Raw genomic sequence first — 13712 nt, forward strand, 5'->3', positions numbered from 1 at the left:
TTAAACTAACCAAGTTGCTATAATTTCTCGCTGCGTATCTTCCTTGTAATGTTGTCGTACATGTCAGCGTGTCTTTGAAAACAGCGACTGTCTCTTTGCAAATGAGGCAGACACAGTTGTTGGGTATTGTATTGAAGAAATAGTCCAATATCCACCTATCCTTGAAGCGTCGGCCATCGCAGTCAACTTTTTTTTTTATTGATTGTCGCCATTTTAGAAAATTGAAAGTAAAGGGTCACTCGGGGTAATGTTGCTTTGAGTGCTACTCAAAGTTTTTCGTGAGAATAGGTTGAGTTTCTGTGGACAAGATAGTTGTAGATATCGGGGTAGCAGATGTCAGGCAGAGACGGCGAAGACAGCGGGTCGAAAAATATCGATTTAGGCATCAAATATGGATCTGGCGAATGGATAAACTGAAGCTTTTCCACATAACGCCTTTTATGCAACGCATCCAATGAGTTTACAGCGTGTGAAAGCACCGGGGCTTCCATGAATTGCACTATAAATTGCACGACAAATAGAAACCATTGAGAATACGGATAAACAATGACGGACAATATGGTGGCCGGATACAGCGACACGTCATTGTGTGACGTTGGTGAGTGGGGTCTATATGACTGTCTACTCTATTAAGTAATCCAAGCAGAGATTTGTGTAAGTCACCCTCTAGTGGTTGGCCACCATACTGGGGTGGGTCAATGTAAACAGTAACGTTAGCTGCTGTTGGCTGTGTGCGGCGACGTCTTTGGACTTTTTTTTTTTTTTTTTTTTTTTAACGGGGAAAAGGCCACTTACTGAGCCAGAAGAGGACCCTACAATGAAGTCCATTCTGCATAATATGTGGCTGAAAGCTAGCAAACGAGGCACCAAAAGCAAATGCCCTGAGAGTGTCCTACCTTTAGAGTACCTTTTCATGATAGGCTATTTTTTTGCCATTGGGATTTTTGGTTGTTCTTGACTTTTTTTTTTTTTTTTTTACCAAAATCATCAATATTAAAACAATAAAAGGCTTGAACTACTTCATTTGTGTGTAATGAATTTAAAATATATAAAAGTTTAACAGTACATTACAGAAAATAATGAACTTTATCACAATATGGTAATTTTTTTTAGAAGAACTAGTAGTAAATGTTGAGACCAAATTTACTTTCTTGGTTCAGCCATAAATCCAGGTTGTGTGTGTGTGTGTGTGTGTGTTTGGGACGGATGGGGGGGTTATACGAACGACACATGCCATGTAGGTGGGAATATTTGTCATGCAGCTTTTCACCAGGTTGTTGGACAACAATGGTTGTCGTGTGATTGGTGGACTCCGGAGTCTGGGGAGCTTCAGTCCTCCAGTGGTCAACTTCCATCTGGAATGCGCGTTGGCCAACCCCCGGTCAGCTCTGACTGTGTTGCTAATATTTTAAACAGCCCGCATAAGATGGGGAAAATGCCTGCTGTCTTTGGAACTTTAGGAGACATTCCAGTTGGGAAAATCAGCTACACACGTGTGTATTTGTGTGTGCTTTGAACATCAAGGTCTTTCGGTTCCATGTCTGCTGTGCATGCTCCATTTGTATTGATGACTCCTCCATAACCAGCAGGACATGTGATCTGTGCTTAAACACCAACTCGGCTGTCGACCGTGTGACTCAAAACAAAACACACCTTTCTTTCTGTTTAGAAAAACCAGCGGGGATCAAACGTGTAAAGCCAAATGTGATTTTATTACACTTCAATACCGTAGCAGACACTCGCCATCTTGTAACGCTGACATTCAATGTGTTTTAATAAGTTAATGTTGAACAACACCTTTAGTTTGTCCCTTTTCCCTTCTACGTTGACTGCAATGGTAACCGGTTATTGCTGCCATCCAGGGATGTGTGGGTGTCCTAGTTTACCCCGATAGGGTCACAGATGGCATTTGGCTGTTGTGTGTTGATTCACTTTACAGCAGTAACACAATAAACAGTTGCTGTGTTTGGAAGCTGTAGATATGAGCGTAGCTTGAAACGACATCCAGATGATGGCATTTAGAGCTGCTGGTGACCCAAATATTCACGATTCTTGAGAATATCCTGCTGACAGACATTTTGTGACTGCCAAAAGAGCAAACAAGTGCTTTTGTTGGCATCTTCCAAAAACCGACACACCAACCTCATTGACACTAAAAGCTTGTCCTTCATACAACATGCATGAATAATGAAATAGTCATTTGGCTGTGATATCAGTTCAGAGAAAAGAAAACATTCAAGTGCAATCAAGTGTTCCGTTTGCAATAGTGTACCAGTGTCGACAATGTTTCCTATGACCATGCAATAAGGCACCGCAGCTGACTGTTGGTAAAAGCTGAAAAAGTTTTTTTTTTTTCCTTTTGTTTTGAATAAAAATACTATCACTCCTTTCTTTGTCATGCACATAAATCCAAATACTCTTTTGTAAAAGATATATAATAAGAAAACTCTTATGTACAGTCTGATGTCCCAGCACTTTCACATACTGTACATGGTTCCCTACCTATTTGCTTCAAATGCAAGTCACATTTTTTGGAGCTAGAATTCTTAGTGGTCACCTCCCAACAGAAGGTTTTTTAAAACTATGTACAGCACGTACGCTCAGATGGGACGCCACCCACACAAGCTCCGCCTTCAAACTCCGGACGCCCCTCCGCTTGGCCTCGATATGAGGTAGCAGTTTATTTCCCAGTGCAAAGAAAAGACAACTAAAAAGTCTGTGCGGCTACGGCGAGTCCGCCGCTAGTCGCTGGCTCTCCTCGTGGGGGGTGCGCGGATCAGGCGAGTCTCTAAGGGAGTGTCCGTTGGACAGCAGGGATTGCCTGAGTTCGGGCTCGTACTCGCCGTCGACACGTCCTCGGCTCGACAGCTTCACTGGAGGGTGAAAAGAATCCTCCTGCGACGCGTAAACAGATGCTGGTCCCCCCGTTCTGCTTGCTGGGGAGGAATAGAAGAAAAACAAATAAGATATAGTCATTTGAGGGTAAATAAAGTAGGGTTTGCAGACCAAAAACTCTGATCGGCCCTTTATGAAGTCCAAATAAAAATTGCTGCAGCTGAGTTTACCCTTTCAGGGTCAGTGGTCAATTCCAAAGTTCTCATTCGCATAACTCATTCACTGACAGCCCAGGTCAGAGTATGTGATAGGGTATTTACTAGAGGCGTGCGAAATTTCCGATTCTTAGATTATTCGCGATTCGGCCGTGGAAGATTCGAGAACGATTCACAAATATCCAAATTCCGATTATTGAATTATACCAGGTAAAGCAGAAGTAAAACACAGTCAGCACGGTCTTTGGGACGCAATGAGGAACAGACCGAGAGTAAATATCATGTTCAACTCATGCCGCTAGATAAAAAAAACAATCATACCTGACTGCGGCTGACAGCCGCTACAAACAGTGCCCAGTTGCTACAAACATACGGCTACAGTAGATATCATATACAGTGGGGAGAACAAGTATTTGATACACTGCCAATGGGTTTTCCCATTGACAGTGTATCAAATACTTGTTATCCCCACTGTATATGTAGAACTAGATGCAAAAGACAGACGACGTCGGTGTTACAACTAGACATGTGCCGGTTACAGGTTTCATGGTTTACCATGGTGTGAAAACGTCGCGGTTTCAAAACCACTAAAATTTTCCGTCATACCTTAGTACGGTATTCGCTATTTTTCATGTGCCAAAATGCAGCCGAAATGGCTTGGTGCGGCACCGCTCACCCCTTCCCGTTTGTTGCCGTGAGTGTCACTAAACAGCCAGCACACCCAAAAACAAATCCTCCAAACACAAGGCGTACTTTTCTTCAATTTATTGAGCTCTCAAATCGTGGTGAAATATACAAATAAATACATTTAAAACGCTGTACAATTGTATTTTTCCACGTGTGATTAGGTTCAACAGGATAGCAGTAGCTCCATTAAAAAGTTCGCCAAAAACAAAACACACATTTTCCTTTCAAATTCAATATACAAACTAACTAAAACTTACAAAGACGGATGTTAGACTAGGCTAAACTGGGAGAGCAGCTTCTTTTATGTCTCACAGCCGCTGAGTGAGAGAAAGCTTGAATGCAGGGGGGAAAGAAAAATAATCGCGTCAAAGATCGCTAATTGAGAGAGAGGTCTCACTCCTCTTTTTTTTTTTTTTTTTTTTTTTTTTTTTTAGATGAAACCTTTCCTCAACAATATTTACATTTTAACTAATTTATAAAACTAACTCATACATTTTTAACTAACTTATTAACTTATGAATTCTTTGTTCTTTTTAACACAAAGGCATGACATCATGTAGACTAGAGTTGACACAGTGGCTGAAAATGGCGAAACTTCACTTGAGCTTCCCCCCTCAAAAAAAAAGTCATACAGTATATATTTTTAATTTTATTTAGAAGTGTTTTTACATTTTATAGCAATTATTTTGTTCTTACTCTAAAATTGAGCAACTTGAGCTGTGGCTGTGGGTATAGTCTAGGTTCTATTTATTTTAATTTTATATAATATTTGTTATTTTTTGTTAATTTATTTATTTTCACATTATATTCATGTTCCAATTTGCAAATATGTTTTGAAAAAATCCTGTTCAATGGCTTTTTTTTCTTCTTTTTTTTTAAACCCATACATCTCAAAATTTTGGAGCTATAATTGCAATACCGTGATACCGTGAAACCGCGGTATTTTTGCTCACGGTTATCGTACCGTGAAAATCTCATACCGGCACATGCCTAGTTACAACATGTATGATTGAACAGAGATGCGAAATGACAGACTTTCCGGCGTAAGTAAACATCCGCCATCTTAAAGCAGTAGACCTCTCTAGAAGGCTCTGTTGTAGCGAACCTAATTAACTTTTTATCTAAAATACTCCTAAATCGGCAGAATCTTGTCTTGAATCTATCTTTAAATGATGAAATAGTTTTAAAAACTTTGACAAAAGTAGACAGATGGGAAATTATGGAATAACTGGAGCAATTTTAACAACTGTAACAGTTGATTCACAACATTAAATTAATTGAATGTAGTTTAAAGCTGCTGATACAGAATGGGGACTGGAGTTTTTTATTTACTGTTATTTTTGTATAGTTGTTTACTGTTATATGTTAACTTGATACTGAAATAGTAGTTTGGTTTAGCCTGAGAGGATTTTTGAACAATGTTGGAAGTAATGTACAAAACATTAAAAAAAAAAAAAAAAAAAAAAAAGGAGGGGAGTGCATCAATAATCGTTTTATAATGGAATCGTTAGGTGCCCAAAGATTCCCAGCTCTATTTTTTACTATTAGACATAGGGGTGTGACAAAATATCGAAATGGTTATATATCGTGATACAGTGGGGCAAATAAGTATTTAGTCAACCACCAATTGTGCAAGTTTTCCTACTTGAAAAGATTAGAGAGGCCTGTAATTGTCAACATGGGTAAACCTCAACCATGAGAGACCGAATGTGGGGGGAAAAAAATAGAAAATCACATTGTTTGATTTTTAAAGAATTTATTTGCAAATCAAGGTGGAAAATAAGTATTTGGTCACCTACAAACAAGATTTCTGGCTGTCAAAGAGGTCTAACTTCTTCTAACGAGGCTCCACTCGTTACTCGTATTAATGGCACCTGTTTTAATTCATTATCGATATAAAAAGACACCTGTCCACAACTCAGTCAGTCACACTCCAAACTCCACTATGGCCAAGACCAAAGAGCTGTCGAAGGACACCAGAGACAAAATTGTAGACCTGCACCAGGCTGGGAAGACTGAATCTGCAATAGGTAAAACGCTTGGTGTACAGAAATCAACTGTGGGAGCAATTATTAGAAAATAGAAAACATACAAGACCACTGATAATCTCCCTCGATCTGGGGATCCATGCAAGATCTCATCCCGTGGCGTCAAAATGACAACAAGAACGGTGAGCAAAAATCCCAGAACCACACAGGGGAGGAGGGACCTAGTGAATGAGCTACAGAGAGCTGGGACCACAGTAACAAAGGCTACTATCAGTAACACAATGCGCCGCCAGGGACTCAAATCCTGCACTGCCAGACGTGTCCCCCTGCTGAAGAAAGTACACGTCCAGGCCCATCTGCGGTTTGCTGGAGAGCATTTGGATGATCCAGAAGAGGACTGGGAGAAGCTGTTATGGTCAGATGAAACCAAAATATAACTTTTTGATAGAAACACAGGTTCTCGTGTTTGGAGGAGAAAGAATACTGAATTGCATTCGAAGAACATAATACCCACTGTGAAGCACGGGGGTGGAAACATCATGCTTTGAGGCTGTTTTTCTGCAAAGGGACCAGGACGACTGATCTGTGTAAAGGAAAGAATGAATGGGGCCATGTATCGAGAGATTTTGAGTGAAAATCTCCTTCCATCAGCAAGGGCATTGAAGATGAGACGTGGCTGGGTCTTTTAGCATGAGAATGATCCCAAACACACAGCCAGGGCAATGAAGGAGTGGCTTCGTAAGAAGCATTTCAAGGTCCTGGAGTGGCCTAGCCAGTCTTCAGATCTCAACCCCATAGAAAATCTGTGGAGTGAGTTGAAAGTCCGTGTTGCCCAACAACAGCCCCAAAACATCACTGCTCTAGAGGAGATCTGCATGGAGGAATGGGCCAAAATACCAGCAACAGTGTGTGAAAAGCTTGTGAAGAGTACAGAAAACGTTTAGCCTTCGTTATTGCCAACAAAGGGTACATAACAAAGTATTGAGATTAACTTTTGGTATTGACCAAATACTTATTTTCCACCATGATTTACAGATAAAGTCTTTAAAAATCAAACAGTGTGATTTTCTGGGTTGTTTTTTCCACATTCTGTCTTACCTTGTTGACAATTACAGGCCTCTTTAATATTTTCAAGTGGGAGAACTTGCACAATTAGTGGTTGACTAAATACTTCTTTGCCCCACTGTATATAATCATAATCATTGAAAATAATTATTAAAGAATGGCATATGGAACATTCTAATGAAGTTGAGTATGTCATATGGCTGGCACAATCCCCAGACCTCAACATTATTGAGCATTTATGGTCAGTTTTAGAGATTCAATTAAGACTGGAAACGGTGTCCTAACAGAAGAATGGTTTAAAATTCCTTTGGAAACAATTGACAAGTTGTATGAATCAATACCTCATCGACAACAGGCGGATCTACACCTTATTAAATTAGTTTTTGTTGATTTTTAAGGTGTTTACATTATTTTATCCAACTCCTGTATATACTGTAATTGCCCATCTCAAAATACGTACGTAAAAATTTGTGCATGGAAGGGTTAAAGTAGCAATCTCAATCAATGTCAGATTGAGATTAGCACTGCATAAATACACTCTATGCACAATGAGTTCAAGATATGTTAAATTCTTTCCTTCAATTGAGGTTTGAATTTTGCAGTGACCTTCGACAACTGTTTCATTTTCCCACGTAGCCCCTTTTGAAGATAAATTTCCCAGCTCGATGTACAGTGTGTGCTATTAGAAGGCGAGCCCTACTCGAGTAGGACAAGTTAAGGCATGTAACCAAGAGTTTGGCAGCATCGCCCGGCGCCCGCTCACTTTTGCAACTTGCGGCTTGCAACAATGTTGCACCGCGTGGTTTTGGCCAATCAATCAACAGTGACTCCTAAAGACATAGGCCTCCACACGCATTCTTAGATTCCATAGAGGCTGTCTTCTCTTACCTTTTTTATCGCACAGATTCGCTCGCAGCACGTCGCCTTTGTCGGAAAAGCTTTGCGCGTCCTTTGGAATCCCGTTGCGGAGAGGGGGCGCGCGCTCCCCGGGGTGACACTGAGAATAGGGAGGAGGAGCGGGGTGCTGCTGGTACTCCGTAAGACTTGCTGGGGCGAAGCTGTGCGCCTGATAGTCCGGGTCTTTGGAGTAGTGTTCGCTGCTCTCCAAACAGTCTGTGCACAAGACCGCAGCGTCAAAACCTGCAGGAAATTCAGATCAAGGAAAAGTGGATGTGATTGCAGGTGTCACTAAGAGATTACAGCACAGTACATTCTAATATACTGTAGTTTATAGGACATAGTGTATACAGTGCTGTCTCCAAAATACAGTATACCGTATTTTTCCGGATATAAACATCTTATTAACTCATTCACTCCCAGCCATTTTCACCAGAGCAACCCCCTTCGCTCCTCGCCATTTTACTGGATTTTGACTGATTTTGCAAGGCCCACAGAAAATTCTGTTGTATTGCTATATAAACATGACACCCCCAAAAGAAAGATTAGACTCTCTTCTTTCAGCAGGAAAAAAAAAGTTCATATCTTTTTCCATTCTTTAGACATCAGCATTAGAAAATAGCTTAGTTTGAGCAATTTTCCAATTTCTGAGGAAAAACCAGAAATTGAGCTTTTTGTAAAAGCATACATTTCAAACATAACTGACTTTAACACAGCTATTTTTTGCTTTTGTGACATCCCAAACATCTGCAGTGTTTTCCTTCTACAAAATAACTTAAACAACAAGACATAGAGCTTTTGATAGCAAACTAACAATTTATTTAAACAAAACTAAACTATTGAACTGAGAGATGATGCTGTTGTGGCCGCGGCTGTATCAGCAGACGGGGTAAATTTTTCCTCATCACTGCCTGTCTGTCTTATCAAGATAGATGTTTTTTTAATCTTTCTTTTGTCGTGAGCACTACCTCATAACAGAATTCACCCAGGGAACTGTGGGGCATGTGCCTTGTTTTACATCGTTTCACATTTTTCTCACGCTTTTTACTTCTTCCAACTTCCGTTTCCTGACTATTTCTCTTCATTCATTTCCTTTCATGGTCCGTATGAGTTCTTACCAAATGCGCTACTGCCCTCCAGTGGCCAGTTTTAGTGCTTTAAAATGGATTTTAAGCGTTGTGCTTTGGAGCAAACTTGCATCAGAACGTAGGGATGTCTCTTGTGAAAAAAAAAAAAAACGTAAAAAACGTATAAATACGTTTTTTGGGCACTGAAACAATTAAAAATAGAACGAATTTATACGTTTTTGGGAGCAAATGAGTTAATGGATTTTTAAAATTTTATTTATTTATTTTACAAACGAGCTTCATAGTTTCGAATAAAAATAAATAAAATGACGTAACATTTCCCTTCTGAGTCCTGCTGCATCATAATGACGTTACCACTTAGGGTGTTTTCACAGTCCCTAACCACTAGGGCACAGGTGTCAAACAGATTCCAGAAAGGGCCAAGTGGGTGCTGGATTTTGTTCCAACCAATTCCGTGAAGAGAGTTTAACCAATGAACTTCCTGCTGAAACAAGCAGCACCTGACAAAGTTTAACTGATTACACATGTAAAAGATCTGACTGGTGAAAAGGTGTCCTCTTCATTGGTTGGAAAGCAAACCTGCACCCACTTGGCCCTTTCTGGGTGAGCGTTCAATTTTGACAACTCTTGAATAGGCATGTACCAGTTACTGGTTTCAATGTTTACCGTGGTATTAATACGTCATGGTTTCAAAACCAGTAAAAATTTTCCATCATACGGTATTAGCTATTTTTTTATGTCCCAAAAATGAATCGAGAAATCCGTGGCTTGGAGCGGCAACGCTCACCCCTGCCCCTCCAGTTGTTGCTATGTCCTGTGTCTGTCGATGACACTTCTCTGTTGCTGTGGTGTAGAGAAGACACAATGGCTGAAGGTGGTGAAATAACACCTGAGCTTTTACCCCCCCCCCCCCAAAATAAGACAAAGTCGCTAGTATGGGAGTACTTCGGCTACCGAAAAGACTCAGACAGCCGTAGCTTAGAGAAGAAAGGACAGCAGGACCTCCAACATGATTTCACATTCACGTGACCATCATTCCTCACTTAACACAAAATTTAAGTTAAGTAAACGCTATCATGAACGTTTCCCACCAGATACGAGAGTTCACTCCAGCATGTTTAGTGTGTCTAGCGAGGATAAAACAAATACTATAATGTAAGCTTGTTAACGAGGCAGATAACGTGGCTAGTTAGCATGCCAAGACAGCTAACTAGTTTCCTCTCTACCATTAGCCTTCTTTTGTAAAGTCTTCCGCCATTGTAAACATCTGTTCAAAATAACAGTTTTATAACACAACCTATGCTGTTTTTTCTCTCTGGCAACTTTCTGTGCTGAGAGAGGGTGTGTATAATATGTAAATAATGGTATGAGTCATACACACACGCGCTGTCAATTTAATTTAAAATATTTGTTATTTTATGTATTTATTTTAACATTATATTCATGCTGATGTTCCAATTTGCAAAGATGTTGTGAAAATTTTTTAAAAATCCTGTTCAATGGAAAGTTTTTGTTTTTTTAAACCCATATATCTCAAAATAACACATTTCAGAGTTATAACTGCAATACAGAGATACTGTGAAACCGCGGTATTTTTCTTATGGTTATCATACCCTCAAAATCTCATACCAGCACATGCCTACTCTTGAGTTCTTGTGAGTATCTGAGCACGCTCGGTGTGTATTCTAGTCTCTTAACGCATTCTTAGCACCTTCGTGAAGTTGGCCCCCCGTCAGACTCAAATTTATATAAAAATGATGTCAATAGTTTGTGCTACGTTTGTGCTGTAAAAGGTTTCGTTTGCGCTGCTATCGTTTCATAGATATTGAGATATTAATTTCGAGTGTTGACGTCACTCGCAGCTTTTCCGTCTCCAACTCCTGCAGCTGACAGAGCGTGCCAACTCTCTCAATAACAGAGGGGTGTCCCAATGACTAGTGTAAATGTAGCACGGACAAATGGCACCCCTTCAAATACATTTTGCAGTAAATTGGGGGGCTTGAGATATTAATTTCCAGTGATGAAGTGACTCGCATTTTCCTGCAAAATGGACCTAAAAAGGTCCATTTGTTTGTGCTACATTTACACTAGTTGTTGGGACACCCCTCTGTCATTGACAGAGTTGGTGCACTCCGTCCGAAGGGGCTGCGATTGACGTCATCGCTCGAAATTAATATCTAAATATCTATGAAACGACAGCAGCACAAACAGCAAAAATGAGCACAAACCTAGCACAAACGAATGGCACCACTGCGGTTCCACTCTGCCGGAGATGGAGGGCTGCGTGACGTCATCACTTGAAATTAATATCTCAATTGCTCATAAACCATAGCAGCACAAACGAAATTTGTTACACCACAAACCAACACAAGTGAAGAGTAAACAATTGACACCATTTTTAACCAAAATGGGGGGCTGGTTGACATCAGATTGACTAATAAACGCATTTGAAATATCTTAAAAACGATAGCAGCACAAACGAAACTTTTTACAGAACAAACGTAGCACAAACGATTGACATCATTTTCATATAAATTTGTGTCTGATGGGGATTTAACTTCACAAGGGTATTCTTAGCTATTTAGTTTTATAGGGTCTGTTTGTGTGAAAACTAGTTAATTTCAGGTACCTGCTATGTTGTGAAAGAGAAGACCCTTGCTGCTAATTCCGAAGAGCCATTTAGGTCTAACCTTGGACAATTAGACATATTATTAAAAAAACAAACAAAAATGAATATCCAAATTGTGACATGACATGTCTCGCGGCTGCTACACCAACACTGACAAAAGCTTGCTTGAAAAAGAAACTGATTTTACAAATCATTAGGACTCCATCTGATGCTTATTTTTTTCAAATCAATGTGATACTAGCACTCATTAGCCGTTTTCAACCCGAACTAAGAGAACCTAATTGTCCGGCTTAGAGTCAGGGGTGGCATATAAATGGCTTTTCTCATAAATTATGTGAAATTTGGTCATTGCGGTTTATAGTCAAGTGCGTTATAGTCTGGAAATTACGGTATTCTACTTTGAAACTAAACAATGACTTGTATATATGATTGCTACTTGTTCACATTCAAAAGCATAAACCGACTCTACCTACTGTAAATAAGGTATTGAGCATGTTAAAATAATCAGGGGTGAGGCCTGAAACATCTTGTTACGTGAATTGGATACAATTACAGTTGAGACGTTCGCACGCTATGTTTGCTTGCTTTCTATTTTTACAGCAGCCACCAGGCTCATTAAACTCATTAAAGTTCACAATGTCCCCAGCTGCTATGTACTGTAGACAGTTCAGGTGGGAACCTGTTCTATTGTAAATTTATATAAACTCCAAAAACCTCCAATGCAAGTCCAATCTGAAATCCAAATTTCCCTGATTGCTAAAATAGTTCAAGGATCAGGTAACACCTTAATCGCGTGCATTTCAGAAATTTACAATTTCCATAAGTCAGGGGTGTCCAAACTTTTATCTCAGAGGGCTGCTTTCAGAAAAAAACAGGATGCAAGGAGTAACATGGAATCCTTCCACTTTCATTTGTTGAACGGTGGATTGGAATCGTGTTTTTTTAAAGTGTTAAGTCATTGGCTGCAATTGTCAGAGATAGACGTCCAATCCAATTTGAAGGGGGGGTTGGCAGCGATCGAACGTCAATGGCAGTGCAACATGATCACTCATTGCTCGCCATTACAGCAACAAAATACATCATCCAAAGGTACAAGGATCTTGCAATATATACGGGACGAAGAGAAAATGTCCAGCGACACAAAAAAAGTCAATGAAATCACAACAGCGATAACTCAGTTTATCTCGATGGATTATTATCTGGGTCTTCGAAAAAAGACCCAGATAGTGTTATTCTGTTTTGTTCTTTGTTTTTTTTAATGGGATTTCTCCGGCGCACCGTGCATCCCGAAACGCTTGACCGATCGGCACTGTTTAAGTATCGACACGTGCGTTTTTTTTTGCGCGACCCAGGGAATTTTTCAAACGGCGCCGAAAAAATTTTCTGCTGCACTGCAAACGGTAATTATCCGGGAAAAAAAAGCAATTTTCAAAATGTATCTACTCCTACAATTTTTGAAAAATTAAAAAATTTACGGTCCCCCAGAAATTTGCCAAAAACTTGCCAATTCATTTTTAATGGGAAACTAAAAAAGTTTCAAAATGTATCTAGTCCTTCAATTTTTGACCAAAACACACACTTCGGGCATCAAAAATTCCGGGACGACGAGGGGCCTAGAAGTGACAGAGAGAATTTTTTGGGAAAAAATGTACGGTTTCCCGGAAATTTGACAAAAACTTGCCCATTCATTTTAATGGGAAACAAAGAAAAGTTTTCAAATGTATGTAGTCCTTCAATTTTTGACCAAATCACACAATTTGGGCATTAAAAATTCAGGGACGGTGAGGGGCATAAAAGTTGCATACAGATTTTTTTTTTTTTTTTTTTTAAATTACGGTCCCCCGGAAATTTGCCAAAAACTTGCCCATTCATTTTTAATGGGAAACTAAAAAAAGTTTCAAAATGTATGTAGTCCTTCAATTTTTGACCAAATCACACAATTTGGGCATAAAAAATTCCGGGATGGTGAGGGGCATAAAAGTTATATACAGAATTTGAAAAAATTTTACAGTTCCCCGGAAATTTGACAAAAACTTGCCCATTCATTTTTTAATGGGGAACAAAAAAAATTTCAAAATGTATCTAGTCCTAAAGTGACCTGGTATTGTCCCCAAAATGTCCCCAAGCCAACCTGGTCGGGGTTATGATCTGTATCACCACAGAGCAAAGACCCAGAGTAATTTCTCCAGAAATTGCAGTTTCTAGTTTATTGTATCAATTCGTTTACATCAAACAAAAACTGAAAATTCTACACTGAAATTCTACAGTTTCCTAAATTGATGTCAACATTTTGTTTTGACACCTGAGT

General features: G+C 39.6%; 2 protein-coding genes across 5 annotated transcripts in view; one reads left to right on the forward strand and one right to left on the reverse strand.

Annotated features, from left to right (window-relative positions):
* slc25a26 (solute carrier family 25 member 26) overlaps window positions 1-13712 on the forward strand; it is a 99510-nt gene that overhangs the window by 77937 nt on the left and 7861 nt on the right. The gene's annotated exons all lie outside the window — the stretch shown is intronic.
* The window catches only part of lrig1 (leucine-rich repeats and immunoglobulin-like domains 1), a 62997-nt gene continuing 50463 nt past the window's right edge, over window positions 1179-13712 (reverse strand). The window contains exons 17-18 of one of the 2 annotated variants that reach the window (XM_057844800.1): window positions 7679-7903; window positions 1179-2936 (exon numbers count right to left, since the gene is read on the reverse strand). In XM_057844800.1, coding sequence (XP_057700783.1) covers window positions 2725-2936; window positions 7679-7903 — 437 coding nt within the window. In that variant the 3' untranslated portion in view covers window positions 1179-2724. Of the gene's footprint in view, window positions 2937-7678; window positions 7931-13712 lie in introns of both variants that reach the window. The other variant, XM_057844799.1, reaches the window with a different exon arrangement.

This window comes from Corythoichthys intestinalis, chromosome 9, assembly GCF_030265065.1.
Source record: "Corythoichthys intestinalis isolate RoL2023-P3 chromosome 9, ASM3026506v1, whole genome shotgun sequence".
In the NCBI taxonomy this organism is placed as follows: Eukaryota; Metazoa; Chordata; class Actinopteri; order Syngnathiformes; family Syngnathidae; genus Corythoichthys; species Corythoichthys intestinalis.